This window comes from Pelodiscus sinensis, chromosome 4 (assembly GCF_049634645.1).
Source record: "Pelodiscus sinensis isolate JC-2024 chromosome 4, ASM4963464v1, whole genome shotgun sequence".
NCBI lineage: Eukaryota > Metazoa > Chordata > Testudines > Trionychidae > Pelodiscus > Pelodiscus sinensis.
Window position 1 is genome coordinate 67,825,057 of NC_134714.1, and position 16,661 is coordinate 67,841,717.

At 42.5% G+C, this 16,661-nt stretch overlaps 1 protein-coding gene and 1 long non-coding RNA gene across 8 annotated transcripts in view; one reads left to right on the forward strand and one right to left on the reverse strand.

The window, feature by feature from the left end:
* The window catches only part of LOC102445085 (uncharacterized), a 32,491-nt gene that overhangs the window by 6,201 nt on the left and 9,629 nt on the right, over nucleotides 1–16,661 (forward strand). For 2 of the 5 annotated variants that reach the window (XR_332438.4, XR_012903460.1), the window contains 2 exons: nucleotides 1,012–1,143; nucleotides 3,097–3,219. This is a non-coding gene — a long non-coding RNA (uncharacterized LOC102445085). Of the gene's footprint in view, nucleotides 1–1,011; nucleotides 1,144–3,096; nucleotides 3,220–4,726; nucleotides 4,812–16,661 lie in introns of all 5 variants that reach the window. The other 3 variants (XR_003090426.2, XR_012903462.1, XR_012903461.1) reach the window with 3 other exon arrangements.
* The window catches only part of RBM25 (RNA binding motif protein 25), an 87,279-nt gene continuing 80,887 nt past the window's right edge, over nucleotides 10,270–16,661 (reverse strand). For all 3 annotated transcript variants that reach the window (XM_075927272.1, XM_075927274.1, XM_075927271.1), the window contains 3 exons: nucleotides 16,374–16,472; nucleotides 14,275–14,322; nucleotides 10,270–11,884 (listed from right to left, as the gene is read on the reverse strand). In XM_075927272.1, coding sequence (XP_075783387.1) covers nucleotides 11,792–11,884; nucleotides 14,275–14,322; nucleotides 16,374–16,472 — 240 coding nt within the window. In that variant the 3' untranslated portion in view covers nucleotides 10,270–11,791. The remainder of the gene's footprint in view (nucleotides 11,885–14,274; nucleotides 14,323–16,373; nucleotides 16,473–16,661) is intronic.

Consider the following 16,661-nt stretch of genomic DNA (forward strand, 5'->3'; position numbering starts at 1 on the left):
GGGTGTTTCACTGTAGATGACTATAGAGCAGTAACTTCCTGGTCTGGAAGGAGGGGTGGTGGAGGCTCTGTACATTAGAGAGTACAGTTGTGCCAAATTGTGTCCCCTGTTTGGAATATTTGTCTATAGCATAATGTTTAGATTCTGTGTATCGAAGCCCATGTGGTTGCTTTGCATACGTCTGAAATTGGAATATTGTTAGGAATGCTATAGAGGCAATCTTTGCCCTAGTAGAGTGCATTCATATTTTGCTCAGTGCAGGAATACTTGAGTAGTAAAGGTGGATGCATGATTAAATCCATTTTGATGGTCTCTGATTAGATACGGTTTGACATAACTTTCTGCTACAGAGATAACTCTAGGAGATTTTCTAGAAGGTTTTATCCTTTGTAGGTAAAATGCCAGTACTCTCCATATGTCAAAGGATACAGAGACAAGCACTGTTGGAATCTGAATGTTTTAGATAGAAGACAAGCAATTATGATAGTTGGTTAAGATGGAAGGAAGATAGGACCCTGGGGAAGAATTTTGGGTGTGGTCTTAGTATAAGCAGGATCCGCCAGAAAGGCCACTGACCCTCCTGGCCATGATGAGTAAGGCAGCTTTCATTGGCAGATGTAATAATGAGCAAGTGGCCATGGGTTTGAAGGGTTCCCCTGTGAGGGTCCTAAGGACAAGGTTGAGATCCCATACTGGTGCTGATTATTTTATCGGAGGGAAGATCTTATTCAGTTCTTTAAGAAGTCATTTTGTTGTTAGGTGTGCAAACACCATATGACTGTCTATCCTATTATGTTTGCCTGAGATTGTGGCTAGGTGTTACTTTGAACGAGGTGTTAGCCAGGCTCTGTTTTGAAAGACAGCAAATAGTCCAGAATCTTATAATGTGGTGCAGAATGTGGAGAGATGGATTGAGATTCCACAAGGTGTGAATGTAATGCATTTTTAGGAGTAAATATATCTTGTGCTGGACAACTGTTAAAGATGATTTGTTTTACTTGTTGGGAGAAGCTAGCCCTTCAGCAACCAGGCCTTGAGGTGAAGAAGCGAAATCTCGGGGTGGCAGATTCGCCTCCCATCTTGGGTAAGAAGACGAGGATTGTGAGAGAGCTGAAGGGAAGGTACCATAGTTAGTTGATTCAGGTAAGGATACCACATCTTTCTTGGCCATACTGGTGCAATTAATATTACTTATGCCCTGTCCTGTATGATTTTTTTTTTGAAGGACCCAGCTGACTAATGGGATCGGAGGAAAAGCATACATCAGGGGATAGGTCCCACTTGATGAGAAGGGTATCTCCCTCGGAGATCATTCCCAATCTGGCTCTGGAGCAATATTTGGGACATTTTGAATTATGTTGACCTGTGAATAAGTTTATTTCTGGATAGCCCCAGGCCTAGAATACATATTGGATGACCTGCAGGTCAATCTCCCTCTCACAGTTGTGGTGAAAATGTTTGCTTAGGTGGTCTGCTATCATATTTTGATGTCCCAGTAAGTAGGTGGCTGAAATTTCTATTTGATGCTTTATGCACCATTGCCATAGGTTGATAGCTTCTACACCTAGGTCATATGATCATGCTTCTCCCTGGTGGTTTACATAAACATACATGCTGTGTTGTCCATAAGTATCTTAATCAATCTGCTGTGGATACTGCGGGAGGAAACACTCACAATCTTGTCTGACAGCATGGAACTTGAGCACATTGATGGGAGCTGATGTCTTGTGAGGCAGTCATCTGGTGTGGTTGTTGAGACATGACACCCCTCCCCAGCACTTCAGATGTATATCTGTTGTGAGTTAAAGGGTAGGTGTTGTATGTTGGAACTGTACCCTGGTACACAGGTTTTGTGGCTATAAACACCATTCCAGGGAGCCGGAAAAAAGCACCAGTCTAGACGGGGATCTTTTGGAAAATAAAGCCTTTTCCAAAAGGTCCCTTATTTCTCTTAAAATCAGGAATAAGGGACCTTTCGGAAAAGGCTTTATTTTCTAAAAGATCCCCGTCCAGACTGGCGGTTTTTTCTGGCAAAGCCCCGAGCCGGAAAAAAGCGGCAGCCATGTTTATACAAATGAAGCAGGGGATATTTAAATCCCCCGCTTCGTTTGCAATTCCGACTTGTCTCATCTCCATCCCTTTTCCAGAAAAGGGGTGCAGTGTAGACACAGCCTAGGATAGCACCAATAAACTCCAGGGCTGTGTCTAGACTGGCCAGTTTTTCCGGAAAATCAGCCACTTTTCCGGAAAAACTTGCCAGCTATCTACATTGGCCGCTTGAATTTCCGCAAAAGCACTGACTTCCTACTGTAAGAAATCAGTGCTTCTTGCGGAAATACTATTCTGCTCCCGTTCGGGCAAAAGTCCTTTTGCGCAAAAGGGGCAGTGTAGACAGCTCAGATTTGTTTTCCGCAAAAAAGCCCTGATCGCGAAAATGGCGATCGGGGTTTTTTTTGCAGAAAAGTGCGTCTAGATTGGCACGGACGCTTTTCCGCAAAAAGTGCTTTTGCGGAAAAGCGTCCGTGCCAATCTAGAAGCTCTGTTCCAAAAATGCTTTTAACAGAAAACTTTTCCGTTAAAAGCATTTCCGGAAAATCATGCCAGTCTAGACACAGCCCAGTTGTTGTATGCATGCCGCTATTTTGAAATAATTACTCCTCGGACTAATTCAAACTAATTACTCCCCAGTGCTTCCTGGGGATCTAAGTGAGCCACATTAATAGAACCTGCCTCGGACTAATTTCACAGCTTCTCCATAGTCTGGATATGGTAGTTTGAATTTGTTAAAATTAGGAGTTAAGTTGAATGTAATTTTGAAATACCTTCCTAGTGTAGACATGGCCATAGGGAGTTATTTTGAACTGGGTCTGCTTGGCCCTATGATGTACTGCATCTACGACTAGAGGAACGATTGTAAAAGAGGAACGCAGTTCCTTTGGCCAACACACAATACTTTTGATTTGCCCACTTAGGTGGTGGAATGGATGCAAGGGTTTGCCAGTTTACCTTGGTAGGGTCCATGATGGCCTCATTTATTGGAAGACTATCTTTGAAGAAGGGGAGGCCTGAAGGATATCAATTTGTGCTCTGTTTCAGGTAACTCAGAGAGCTGTCCAATTAATCTGCCACCCTTTTGAAGAGGCTTTGGAACAATTTAAAACAGTCTCCTATAGTAAGTAGTAGGAGCATGATAGTCTCATCCGGTGACCATGACAACAGGTGCGTAGGAGGCTTGGTGTCATTCTCTTGTATATTGTCCAAGTCCTATGTGTCCTATTGAGATGTCAATGAATAGGCCTGGGAGGGGAGGTTCTTGCCTTTGAGGAGCCATTGTTTGCAAAGGAGTAGACAGCTGAATTCTATAGAGGGCCCATGGGTCCTACCCTAGCCAAGTGGTAGGAAGTGGAATGGGTGGCATCCATGGAAATGGTTGCCAGACCTGTCCTGCTATCTGAGGAAGTGGAGGTTGTGGTAGTTTTGGGAGATGAATGACAGGGTAAGAAAGAACTCTTGAAAAGGGTGGGGCAGAGCTAGTTAGCATCATTAGTCTCCTTGGCCCCTAGGCTGCGTCTAGATTGGCAAGTTTTTGCGCAAAAGCACCTGCTTTTGCGCAAAAACTTGCCAGCTGTCTACACTGGCTGCTTGATTTTTGCGCAAAAGCACTGACGTTCTACTGTCCGAAATCAGTGCTTCTTGCGCAAATGCTTTGACGTTCCCATTCGGGCAAGAGCCCTTTTCCGGAAATGTTTTTGCACAAGAGGGCCAGTGTAGACAGCTAAAACCTGTTTTGTGCAAAAAAGCCTCGATGGCGAAAATGGCGATCAGGGCTTTCCTGTGCAAAACCGCGTCTAGATTGGCACGGACGCTTATTATGTTTTCCAATGTGCATTACTTTGCATTTTCAACATGGAATGCCATCTCATCCAGTGTTGAGAGATTTTTTTGAAGCTCTTCGCAGTGTACTTGGGACTTCACTATCTCAAGTAATTTTGTATCATTTGGAAATTTTGCCAGCTCACTGTTCACCTCTTTCCTGATCCCTGATAGATCTCATGAATAATGCATCTGCTTCATAATTTGACCTCTTTGGCATATAACTAGAAAAATTAGAAACCTCTATGGTTGTTCATGTAAAATACAGCAATTGAACTGTCTGTCATTAAATGAACCACCTTTCCTTTCATACAAAGCAGGAAGACTATGAGGGCAAATGAATAGCTGTTAATTTCAAATAGAATGATCTATTGCAAGATCTGTTCTTGAGAAACACAGTGATCTCAGATTGTCAACTGACAACAACGGGCTACCCCATCCACTGTTAATGTACCTGCTGCAAAAACCATCAATAAGCTAAGTGGAATTGAATAGGTGGCCTCTAGGAACATTTGGTCTCTCCATTTACTGCCTATGGTGACTTTAGAACATCCTGAACCACAGTGGCATTTTTAAGACTGTCCAACTAGGATGGATAGATTTGAGATATCTAATGTTGCAGTTTTATTCTCAGATGAGCAAACTGAGTTAAGTTGTAGCTACTATTAAACCTAAGAAATCCAGGAAGAGAACCACTTCCCAGGATTGGCAGGCTGAAATTAGCAAAACCACTTGCTCTATTTTTAGAAAATTGTCCTCTGAAAGAAAAGTTTTCCCTGCTATGGAGAACCTATTTATAGAACCCATAAAAAGAATTCTGAGTTGAACAGAGGTTTCTCTTTTTTACTTTTAGAAATAGACTAACAGCTGAAAAGGACACAGTTAATGTGACATCACAGATATGTGCTTGTGGCAGCTTTTGACAACCTATAATATTGGTAAAGAAAAATATTCAGTTCTCATGTGTGGTGTTACTACAGAAAGGCACTTTTAAAAAGACACTTGGCACTATGGTCCCAGTGAACAGGCCAAACGTGCATGCTGGTACTGGAAATTGCACCCCGTCAAATGCGGGTAATTTCAATGTCAATGTCAGATGTGAAAATAAGCATTTTATAAATGCAAACAAGAAAATTAGAGAGGCCACGGTTAACACTGAAACTTTCAGATGTATCTTTCCAATTTTAGATTTAAGAAAATTGAACATGCACCCACTTTTTTCTCTGCACAAGGAAGTATTTTGAATAGAACCTTTGACCCTACAGATATTTGGAACCACTTTCACAGCTGCTACCTGAAGCAGCATATGTAGTTCTGTGCTTAGAAAAGCCTCCTGGGCATGTTCCCTGAAAAGGAGTGGGGGGGACTGGAAGGGGACAGACTTATAAACTGAATGAGAGTGTCTATTAATAATTTATAGCACCTGTAAGTTGAATGTAATCAGCCTTCAATTGCTGATGAATTGGACTAGCCTGTTCCCAAATGAAAGGGGACTGGCTACTCAGATTGGTCCATGATTCTCACATGGAATCTGAAATCCTGTCTACACTTACCGGGAGATCTAGTAAAGATCTGTTCAATAGATCTTTGACTGCACTCGTCATTTCTGGCACTCCACCGGATTGCAAGGAGTAAGGCAAGTCAACAGGAGTGTTTCTCCCATCAAACCCCCACAGCGGGGCTAACATAGTAAGTTGAACTAGGGAACAGCAACTCCAGCTACGCTATTTATGTAGCTGGAGTTGCACATCTTAGTTCAACTTGCCTCCTAGCACAGGCCTGGTCTGTAGCTTGGTATTCAATGAAAACAAAGAAAAGAGCAAATGTTTCATCAGTCTGGATCTGAAAGACCTGTTTTTATGCTGGTTTTGAAATTAAGCTAGGGATTGCTGTTACTGATCTCTGAAATTTGAAGGGGGGGAGGGAAGACACTTGGGGTAATATTGTTCCAATCTCAAAAAGGAATAAAATATCCCTTGAATCTGGATTAAAGACCCAGAGAATAAGCAATGGATCTAATTACCTTTAGTTTCACCAATTTGTCAGTCTTATTCTGAAAATATCTGCTTTTCACAGGGGATGACCTTCCACCTTAACTCTAGTGTTTGCAGCACAAAAAACACGAAACTAAGTAGGACTCAAGTGCTCTGGTGGAAGAGTCTGAAATATCCAAAGATACTCAGGACATTCTACCCTATGTTCTGTCCTACAAAAATAGTATTATGCCAGTGTTTTATCATCTGGCAAATTTTGGACAAAAAGCCAAGCTTTCCCCAAGTGGAACTGGTAACTGGTCATCACTACCTGGTAATTAACTCTTAAGTGCACCCATTTTTCTCCTCTTTAAATAAGTGCTTAGCTCTGCCAGACCTGTTACTGGCAGCACACACAACTATGGCACAAGATGTGTATGAAAGAAAGAAAATCCTTCAGACCCAATCTGATATTGTGTCCGCTATCCTGGAAATAGGCTGATGGGAGGCAGGACTTAACCAGACACAGCAAGAGACTATCCAAAGACAGTAAGCCTCAGTGTTCCCTGTAAGCTGTTCACTTGTGCGGCCATTCCAGTAGAGGTTCAAATGTTGACCAGTTGATTAGCACAGGACCCACAACTAGGTATTCTGTTTCTAGTTGGTGGTGCACTGTCGCACATGTCAGATTTCTTCCACAGCCACAACAGGTAGGTTCAATGTGGAATTTTTGAGCATCCTCAGAAGAGGAGAAAGCAGAAGCTACACCTACATGCTCATGGTGACAAATCAGGTTAAAAGTCAATATCTATTTGTTCCTGCTCAGAGAGATGCTATCTCCTTATCCTCATTAGAAAAGGTATCAGCTGCCAATGGGCTCAAAAGAACTGGATCCGAGGACTGTTAGCAGGATACTTATTGAATGAAATACCATCTTCTCTCCATCAATTAGGAAGGTGATGCAAAAATTCTTGTGGCTGAGCCAGACCCATGAAGGCCAGAGCCGCCAGTCTCTCCAGTAGCTGAGATCCTCCCCCCCACACACAAAGAACAAAAGGATCATGAGTCATACCTCAGGATGAATCGGGTTTCTTAATGCTTCCTCCTGTTCTCTTAAGTAGGATCCAACCTTGGATTCATTATGGACCTCAGCAGGGACAGCAATGGAATGACAGGGTGAAGAGAGAGAAAAAGGCAATAAAGATCTCTCTAGAGATCCCATAAGAGTCTTAGGAGGTGGTGGCATAGATGGATCTGGAGAAAGGAGAAAAGCAGAGGAAATTTAGTCTTTTTTTCAGGTGAAGAAACAGATGGCAGATCTGAAGACTTTCTTCTTCATCAAGAACTTCCCATAAATCAGATTCAAGCACCTCTCAGACAAAACAAGGTGCACCACTGTTAATATCCTCTTTGGAACAGAGGATGGTCCCGGAACAGGGGTGGAGGGTGTAACTGGTACCATAAGCCCAGAGAGTACCAAAGCAAAGAATACTCAGCTCCACAACTCTGGACATTGAAGTGGAACCCATAACTCATTTGGGTTGCAAAGTCAGAAGCACAGAGGTTGTGTCAGAATTGGGTGGATCCAATAAGTTTGACGAGTAGGAAATGGCACTGATAACATTGGCCACCTTCACGTTCAGCTTTTTCAGAATCAGTACAGTTGGAATCAAAATAGCCCGATTCCTTAGCAGGCAGTCAGCTGTTTTCTACCAATGGTGCCTTCACATCTTGATCGCTTTAATCAAAGGATCAAGAGCCAGCATCAACTTAGAACCCTTAACACAAATTAGCCTTTCTATAGGGAAGTTAAGAGCCAAAACACAGCTCTTGGTCTTTGGATCCCATGAACCTTCAGAACAAGACAAAATAGTAGCAAGAGCTTCTTAAAGAAATAGCTGTTGTGGTAATCTGTTTTGCCAATCCTTGCATGCTTGGGATGTGAAAATCTTCTAAGCAGAACATCCAAAAAGGAGAATAGCCTTTTTCTCAGACACTTAATGAGTTCATCCAATGCCAGGAAGACAGCTGAACATGAAGCACATCTTGTGAAACCCAGCTGCTGTTGCTGTTCCATGATAGAACGAACTTTATGAACTCTCTTTACTTAAAACTATCTTAGTACTAAAAACTATACTAAGAACTTCTGTCCAGTGCAGCACTTGGAAGGAACTGAGGTGATAGAGGGTGCTGGGCTCTCTTATATAGCTTCCCCCTAGAACATTCAGAAAGTACTTGAAATGCTGCTATTGCACACCACACCACATTTCTGTAACAGTTTATGGCACAGTTAACCAAAAGATCTCATGAATGTATATTGTTAATCTTCTTCACTGTACTGACATGTCTATAGTATATATTCAAACAAGCCCAGGGCTACGTCTAGACTAGCATGATTTTCCAGAAATGCTTTCAATGGAAAAGTTTTCCATTAAAAGCATTTTCAAAACAAAGTGTCTAGATTGGCACGGACGTTTTTCCGCAAAAGCACTTTTTGCGGAAAAGTGTCCGTGCCAATCTAGATGTGCTTTTCCGCAAAAAAGCCCCGATCGACATTTTCGCGACCGGGGCTTTTTAGCGGAAAACAAATCTGGGCTGTCTACACTGGCCCTTTTGTGCAAAAGTTTTGCGCAAAAGGACTTTTGCCCGAACAGGAGCAGCATAGTATTTCTGCAAGAACACTGACAAACTTACATAAGATAGTCAGTGCTTTTGTGGAAATTCAAGCAGCCAGTGTAGACAGCTGGCAAGATTTTCCAGAAAAGTGGCTGATTTTCCGGAGAAACTGGCCAGTCTAGACACAGCCCAAGTGTCCACATATTCAGAGAATAAAATATTTAGAGTGGCCAGAGAAAGCATGCGGTCCATCAGAATAGCATACACATTGTTCTTATAGCCCTGCTGATTCCAAGATATGAGAGAGAGAAGGTGAGCGAGGTGATGAAGAGCTCAGAGTAAACTCAAAGGCTTGTCTCATCAACAGAAATCCAATAAAAGATTATCCTCAACCATCTCGTCTCAAAATAGATTACACAATCAATGTAGCAACTCTTGTAACTGCAATTTGAAACCCTGTTCCTGTGCTTTGAAAGAAAAATATACTTGAGACACTCTATATTAAGTGTGCTCCACTAATTACTCTATTCTGAAATCTATTCTAGCTTCCTTCTCTGTATCTAATGATGTCAATACCATTTAATGTTTTGAGATTTAAAAAGCCTAGCAACATCAGAATTATAATTTTTCAAATACTAAGTGATCGTTTTAATAAATGTTTATGCAAATCCAGTGGGAAAAGACATACATATATAAACAACCATAACCGGAGAATAATATCCTAGAGGATGATAATCTTTGTATATTCACAATAATAAGAACAGTTCTTCTCTACGTGAATGAAAAACAGGTCAGTAAAACTATCGCCTCAATGATAAACCACAGTAATTATTATTAAGTAACATGCTCACCAAAAAACAGGCAACACTAGTATAAAAACTTTATAGTCAGTGCTGCATTCTGGAAGGGGAAAAAAAATCAGTTATGAATCCACAGATATCTGATTTTATGCACTCACTAACAACATCCGTAAGTGAGTGATAAATTCTCAATTTCCTTAGAACCAATTTCCAAATAAACCCCTAATGCAATAATTTATGTACTTCTAAATACTATTTACTCAGTTAATCCATATTTGCTTAACAAATTTAAATTTTACCAGTCTTTCCCACCCAGACTTTCCATTCAGCTCAACTTGTCTAGGAAATAGGTGCACAAGAATTCACCAAATTCATGAACAATGTAATACGCGGGTAAGTAGAGCAACCCTACTAGATGAGTATGTTCTGCTACACAGAGATATAGCTTCAGTTTCATAACCTGCTAGGAAGTTTGACCAAAATACTTGTTTCACAGTGACATTTGCTTGGCATTAAAAGCCCTGTTCAACTCACTCTGCTACAGTACTCTTAGGGCAGAGATGTGAAGACTATTAGAGGGAACAAATAAGGTCTTGAATTTTTAGGTTCATCCAGCTCCCCCCTCTCTCTTCACTCCCATCCTAGAGTTTATATCTTCAGATTTCATCAGCATCTGGAAAAGCCCTCAAAGAAAGTAGAGGAGGGGGAAAGGGTATCATTAGGGTAATATCAAGCAGCAATCATAGGCTGAGCAAAAATTACCATAGAGGAGGCTTGAGTGTGTGGGTGCAAAAGACTCCAAACCCAAACTAACCCACAACATAAAAAAAAAAAAAATCAGATCACATGGCAAGTTAGGACTGTATCTGCATTTGGATGCTTCAGTTATACCCATTTCGAAGGGGGAAAAGCCTCTGTGGACATTTGTTTTGGTTCCTTACCTGGAATAGACATGTTAAATAAAATGGCATGCTGTGTAAAACTCCAAAATAATCTGAGCCCCCAAATCAAATATATACATTTTTAATATTTGAAATATTTACATGACGGAACCTTTACACGATCCCATTTGTTAAGAACAGTGTTTTCAAATGTCCTCTTAAGATGCAAGAATCAAATAACTCAAGGTCACAGTTATGCTTTCTAAACAGGTCAATCTGTATCCTTCAGTTAAATACAATTACACAGATACTTGAACAGCTGTACTTAATTTGTTTGCTATTAAGAATTGTGTTTAAAAATTAAAAATGTTTGAGAGAGTTTTGCTCCTTGGAAAATGTTCATCCTGCAATCAAGATGGCTCATAGCATATCATCAGTGTCTTTCTACCTGGGTATGAGATAAAAAAATGCAGTGTACAGTACATCTCATTTATAGCACATCAGCTTGTTTATAAAAATCCCATACAGACAAGGCAGGAAAATATCACCCTCTTTCATTGACAATACAGACTGCTTACAGTACAAAAAGTGAAGGAAAACAAAACCAGGGCTGGTTTGATAGCATACATAAAAACAGACTTCCACATTGTTTGAAAAAAGGATGACTTAGTTTTATAAACTGTTATGGTTAATTATATGCTTCGACCTTTTCTTTCCCAGAGTGTCCTAAACTGGCATATTCTCTTCTAAATTCTAAAAAGTGTTTTAAAAGTAATTTCTTAAAAATCAGTCAGATTATTTTTGGAGGTAGGTAGGGCTAACAAGGAAGGACTAAAATGAAATGGTGCACAAGACATCCTAGGTAAAAAAATGTATTAGTGCTCACTGAAGTCCTGTCCGCCTCATAACTAACGAAGAATAAGAAGTATCCTGCAACCTGCATTTCCTTCAGAGGAAGATGGAATATCTGCAGAAGGGATTCTGGCCAGTTTTACAAGGAATTGTTCATTGGCAAAACAGCATTTTCCTGAAGGTTCACACACAACAAAAAGTTTTAAGGCCACTCCTCTCCCTAAGCTAGATGAGGGGAACAAATCAACAGTTGCAAGCATGCACATAGATATATAGTGAAAGCCAAGAAAGAGGCTCCATCCACTTACTCTATGTTTACAATTCTAATTTCAATTCTATTCTGATCATTCTTTAAATAAAAAAGGGGAGGGGAGAGAGAAGAGGATGATACACTTTCAGTAAAATCAATTCTCTTGGTCTGTATGATATAGTTCCACATTAAGTGCAAATGTTTTGCAAAACCAGGGAGTCTTTTTAATATTTACAAGGAACAGATCTGCAAAACAAGATCACCAGAGACTTGTACAGTAGCTGCATCTTATAAAACATACCAGTAATTGTACCTGGTGAATAATAAAGAGAACCAATGCAGGATTTGTGTAACTGCCCCCATAACCAAGGGGGGCAGAGTGGCCTCAACAGATAGGAGGACAAAATTTTTTCACATTTTCTACATAAAAAAAAATACAGGTCTCACAAGGGTCTCCGAGGACAGGAAAATCAAAGTTCTTGAATGATGGAAAAGGAAAACAAAAAAAACAAAAACAAATGGAACCCTAAAAGCAAGAAGAATGCTTTACTTCACTAGACCGATTTTCTTGGCTTCTGTTTCATATATCAATAGCCTCCACATTTTGACTATAAAAACTTCAGCTTCTTCATCTAGTACCTACAGGTGGGGGAAAAATATATTAGGTTACACTGAATTTCCAATTAGTGATGCTACAGTTAAACTTAACAGAAAGACTTTACTTTGGTGATGTTCGTAAGAAAGAAACATCTGGGAAACAAAATAAATGTAGTTATAAAGTTAGGCCCAGCTCCTAATACATTTAAATCGCAGAGCTGCAGCTGGGGTAGGTCCTAGACCTGGCAGGAGCCAGGACTGAGCAGTCCCAGATCCCACCAAGTCCCCGACTGCTGCAACTCTGCATTTTAAATGTAGTAAGAGCCACCTGACATTTAAAATGCAGAGCTGCAGCAAGGGTAGGTCCGGGACCTGGTCCTTCTGCCTCCCCACACTACAAAGCCTTTTCCTCGCAGCACTGGCTCCTCCCTCCCCCCCAGCCCCTTGCTGCCTCATATAGAGGCAGCAAGGGGGTGGGAGGGAAAGCAAGTAGCTGAGTAGTGACTCGACTACCCAATAAGCCCAGGCTTATCAGGTAGTTGACTTGTCGCTTACATCCCTACCCAAAACCCCTCAAAACTCCAGATTCATCCCAGATCCTGCATCCCCAGTCACACTCTTCACTCCTGCACCTCAACTCTTTGCTCCAGTTCTAAGCCCACTTCTGCACCCCAAACTCCTCATCCCCATCCCTTCAACCTTCAGCCAGAGCCCTCATCCCCCAAACTTGAGCCCTCAATTCCTCAGGCCTACACTGCCACAGACAGTCCATATGCAGAATGAATTTTGTTACATAAATGATATGGAGGTAACGTGTCGCGCCTCACTCCATACTGGTGCACGCAAAATTCATTCTGCACATGGATATAAAAAAAGTTAGAGGAACACAGGTAAAGAGGGCATTGTAACAACACAAATTGAAGCTTGCGGTTGTATTTGACTCTCCCATCTCTGTAATGTAGCTGAATTGTAACAGGAAGTTTTGGATGGGGAATTTCATGTGTGACTTCAAAATCCCAAACTAAGATGAGCCTTCAGATGTGACCCACCTTCTTTATCCTCCAATGATCATTTTTCTCATGTTCTGTATATATTTAACAGTTTACCCATCTAGAATCTACACAGGTAAAAACTATGCATTTTCCACAAAAACAAAACCCATCTCTTTAATTTTACAAAAGAAATTTGCAGTTTTAGATTGTACACGTCAATCATAAAAACGAGGCTGTAGAGCCAGTCCACTGAAGACTGATCTGATATACAGGCAGTCCCCGAGTTACGCGGATCCGACTTATGTCGGATCCGCAGTTACGAACAGGGATTTCTCGCCCTGGAGGACTGGAGCGGCGGGACGCCTGGTCCCGCCGCCCGCCTCCTCCGGGGCAAGAAAAGCTGCTCCCCATCTCCCTGGTCTGCTGGGGGAGCCAGCAGACCAGGGAGACGCTGAGCAAAGCGGCGGAGGACCCGGGCCAGACCCACGGTGCTTCCAGCGGGTCCGGCCCGGGTCCTCCGTGGCTTTGCTCAGCGTCTCCCTGGTCTGCTGGGGGGGGGGGGGGGGGGAGACACACGCAGCTAGTGCCCCCCCAGCAGACCAGGGAGACGTGGAGCAAAGCCGGGGGCCTGTGGTAGAGCAGGTGGGGCACTGCCGGTTGGTCCTGCAGCACCGCTCCTTGGCGCTACTGGACCAACCCAGCAGCACCCAAGCTGCTCTGCCCCAGGCGTCCCCAAGTCAGCAGCTGCTGAAACTGACCAGCGGCTGACTACAGGAAGCCCGAGGCAGAGTTGCTCTGCCCTGGGCTTCCTGGAATCAGCTGCTGATCAGTTTCAGCAGCAGCTGACTTGGGGACGCCTGGGGTTCTTAAGTTGAATCTGTATGTAAGTGGAACTGGTGTCCAGATTCAGCCGCTGTTGAAACTGATCAGTTTCAGCAGCGGCTGAATCTGGATGCCAGTTCCGACTTACATACAGATTCAACTTAAGAACAAACCTACAGTCCCTATCTTGTACGTAACCCGGGGACTGCCTGTACATAAAATCTGGAAGATGACTATTTTGGAAATGTACATCCATTTCCAGTTTTCTTCTGAACAGTCACACTACACTACCCTGATTAAGAAAGTTCATAACAGTCATAAAATACACACTGCATAATGCTACCATATTGTAAGCACCTGTGCTTCATCCTAAGTTTGCAGTCAATTGCTATACTCAAAATGCTACAGAGGAAAAGGCCATAACAGATGAATATCGGCAGAGATTCAACAGAATTCAGTTAGAAATTCTGAATTTGTAATTATTAGCTTCCACATAACACATAAGAGGCAATAAAACCAATCCATCTGAAGTGAGAGGCATGAGTGGGCAGGGGGAAGCATGATGGGGGCTGGGGGGGGGGGGGGGGGGGAGAGAATTGATACTCAATTTCAGCTTACCATAGCAACATCATCCAATATGCTCTGGGGCGAACTATGAGCCATAACCTGAAAAACAAATAGTTGTCAGTCTACATATTAAGAACATAAGAATGACCACACTGGGTTATGCCAAAGGTCTATCTAGCCTAGTATTCTGTCTTCCCAACAGTGGCTAGGTGCCCTCAGAGGGAATGAGCAGCAAGCAATCCTACCTTAACTCATTCCTAGCATCTGACAAACAGAGGCTAGGACACTTTTCCTAACCATCATAGCTAATAGCCATTAATGACTAAACTTCTGCTGGGCTGGTGGCAACAGGAATGGGGATAGGAGTGTGTGGCTAGCTAGAACTGAGCACCTTTCACAAGAAGTCAAGGTTTGAACTCTGCTCTAAGTCCCAGGCCCACGACGCTAACTTCTGAACCACACACTAACTCCTGGAACACAGAGTACTGAGAACTAAAGAACTGTCCTCATTAAAGATCTCCAAAAAACTAGCATAAATTTGTATTTGCTACACCAAGCAACCCACTGTTTTTCTACTAGTTATAAAAAAATCCTTAAAGACTGCATCTACTTTTTTTTTTTTAAATAAAAGTGCCCAGCCCTATGGCTGTGAAGAAATTTTTTTTTTAAAAAATGAGCTACATCTAAAATCCATCCAATGGTCTCTGCCTGAATCTGCAAACAGTCCGTTTCAAAGCTGTTACAAGTGTCAACTGCCACATTCATTTAATCAAGCTATTAACTTTGAAATCTAATTATGTAAATACCAATATTACCATGGTTAAATATTTAAAATACATTCATTTTAGATCCACTTACCATACTTATCCAACCCTTCCAAAGTGTTTCCCACATTTTTCTCAGGTGCCAAAAGTCTAATTTCTGAACTGAAAGCAAAACCTCTCACTTCTAAGAGCTTCTAATAGTGATGGATTTTTCAATACAGACTAGATTTTTCAATACAGACTAAAAATTAAGACCTATCTGGCAAGGTAAAATTAACATGAAGTTGAACAGGGATAACATATGGATTATTATTCATTTTCCTATTTAAATTTCATAATTTCTTTTGAATTAATAAAATCTCATCTGCTGCCCTGGAGGGTATCTCAACAGAAATGTATTTAAGTGTGCAGCAGATTGCAAAGTACCATAGGTATATACATACAGTAAGTCCCCGGGTTACGTCAATCCTACGTAAGTCGGACCCCTAGTTACAATCGGGGGGAGGAGGGGCGCAACTAGTGCGGGGCGCTTCCCCCCAGCAGACCAGGGAGACGTGGAGCTAACGCCCCCTTCTCCCCCCCCCCCCCCCCCCGACCAGGGAGACGCGGAATGGCTTTTCTCGCCACGGAGGACGCGGGCGGCGGAAATGCCGCCCGCATCCTCCGCGGCGAGAAAAGCCGTTCCATGTCTCCCTGGTCTGCTGGGGGGGGGGGGGGGGGGCGCAGCTAGTGCGTTCCCCCCCCCCTTCCTCCCCCCAGCAGACCAGGCTTTTCTCACCGACGCCTGGGGTAGAGCAGATGGGGTGCTGCCAGGTTGGTCCCGCTGCACCAAGGGTCGGTGCTACCAGACCAACGCAGCAGCACTCCAGCTTGCTCTGCCCCAGGCATGTCCGATTCAGCCACTGCCGGTCAGTTTAAACAGCGGCTGAATCTGGACGCCTGGACAGAGCAGCTGGGGCGCTGCTCTACCCCAGGTGTCTCCAAGTCAGCTGCTGCTGAAACTGATCAGCGGCTGATTCCAGGAAGCCCGGGGCAAAGCAGCTCTGCCTCGGGCTTCCTGTAGTCAGCCGCTGGTCAGTTTCAGCAGCGGCTGAATCGGGGACACCTGGGGTACAATATGTACCAGTTCAGATTTATGTACAAATTCAACTTAAGAACAAACCTACAGTCCCTATCTTGTACGTAACCCGGGGACTGCCTGTACTGAGACTATTGGAGCTATCTTATAAATAGATGCACGCACTAATTCTCTGTTCGCTGCTTACTGCTGATCAACATAAACTGGTGGCACTTTTAAATAGCTTTTCTCCAGTCACGGTCTCTCTTTAAACTGGAAACAAAACCCAGATGTTTAGAAAGTCATTCAGAGGAAAAATATTAATTAACCTTTGAGCAAACAAAGTCAACTAGTGTGGCTTCTTCTTCACCAATATATTCTATTATTTTCTTGTTGATCCAAGGTCTAATTCGACGTTCCATTAATGTCTGAAAAGGAAAGAAAATACCATTTATGCCAGATTATTAGCACCATTCTAACTGCCCATCAGGACTACCCAGAAGCCAATTATTAACAGTGATGCAGGGGACCTAATATACATATAGCAAGTGAAAGATACAACCTTCTACAATGTCAGATCAATATATTAATTAATACCTTCCCAACACTGAAATACA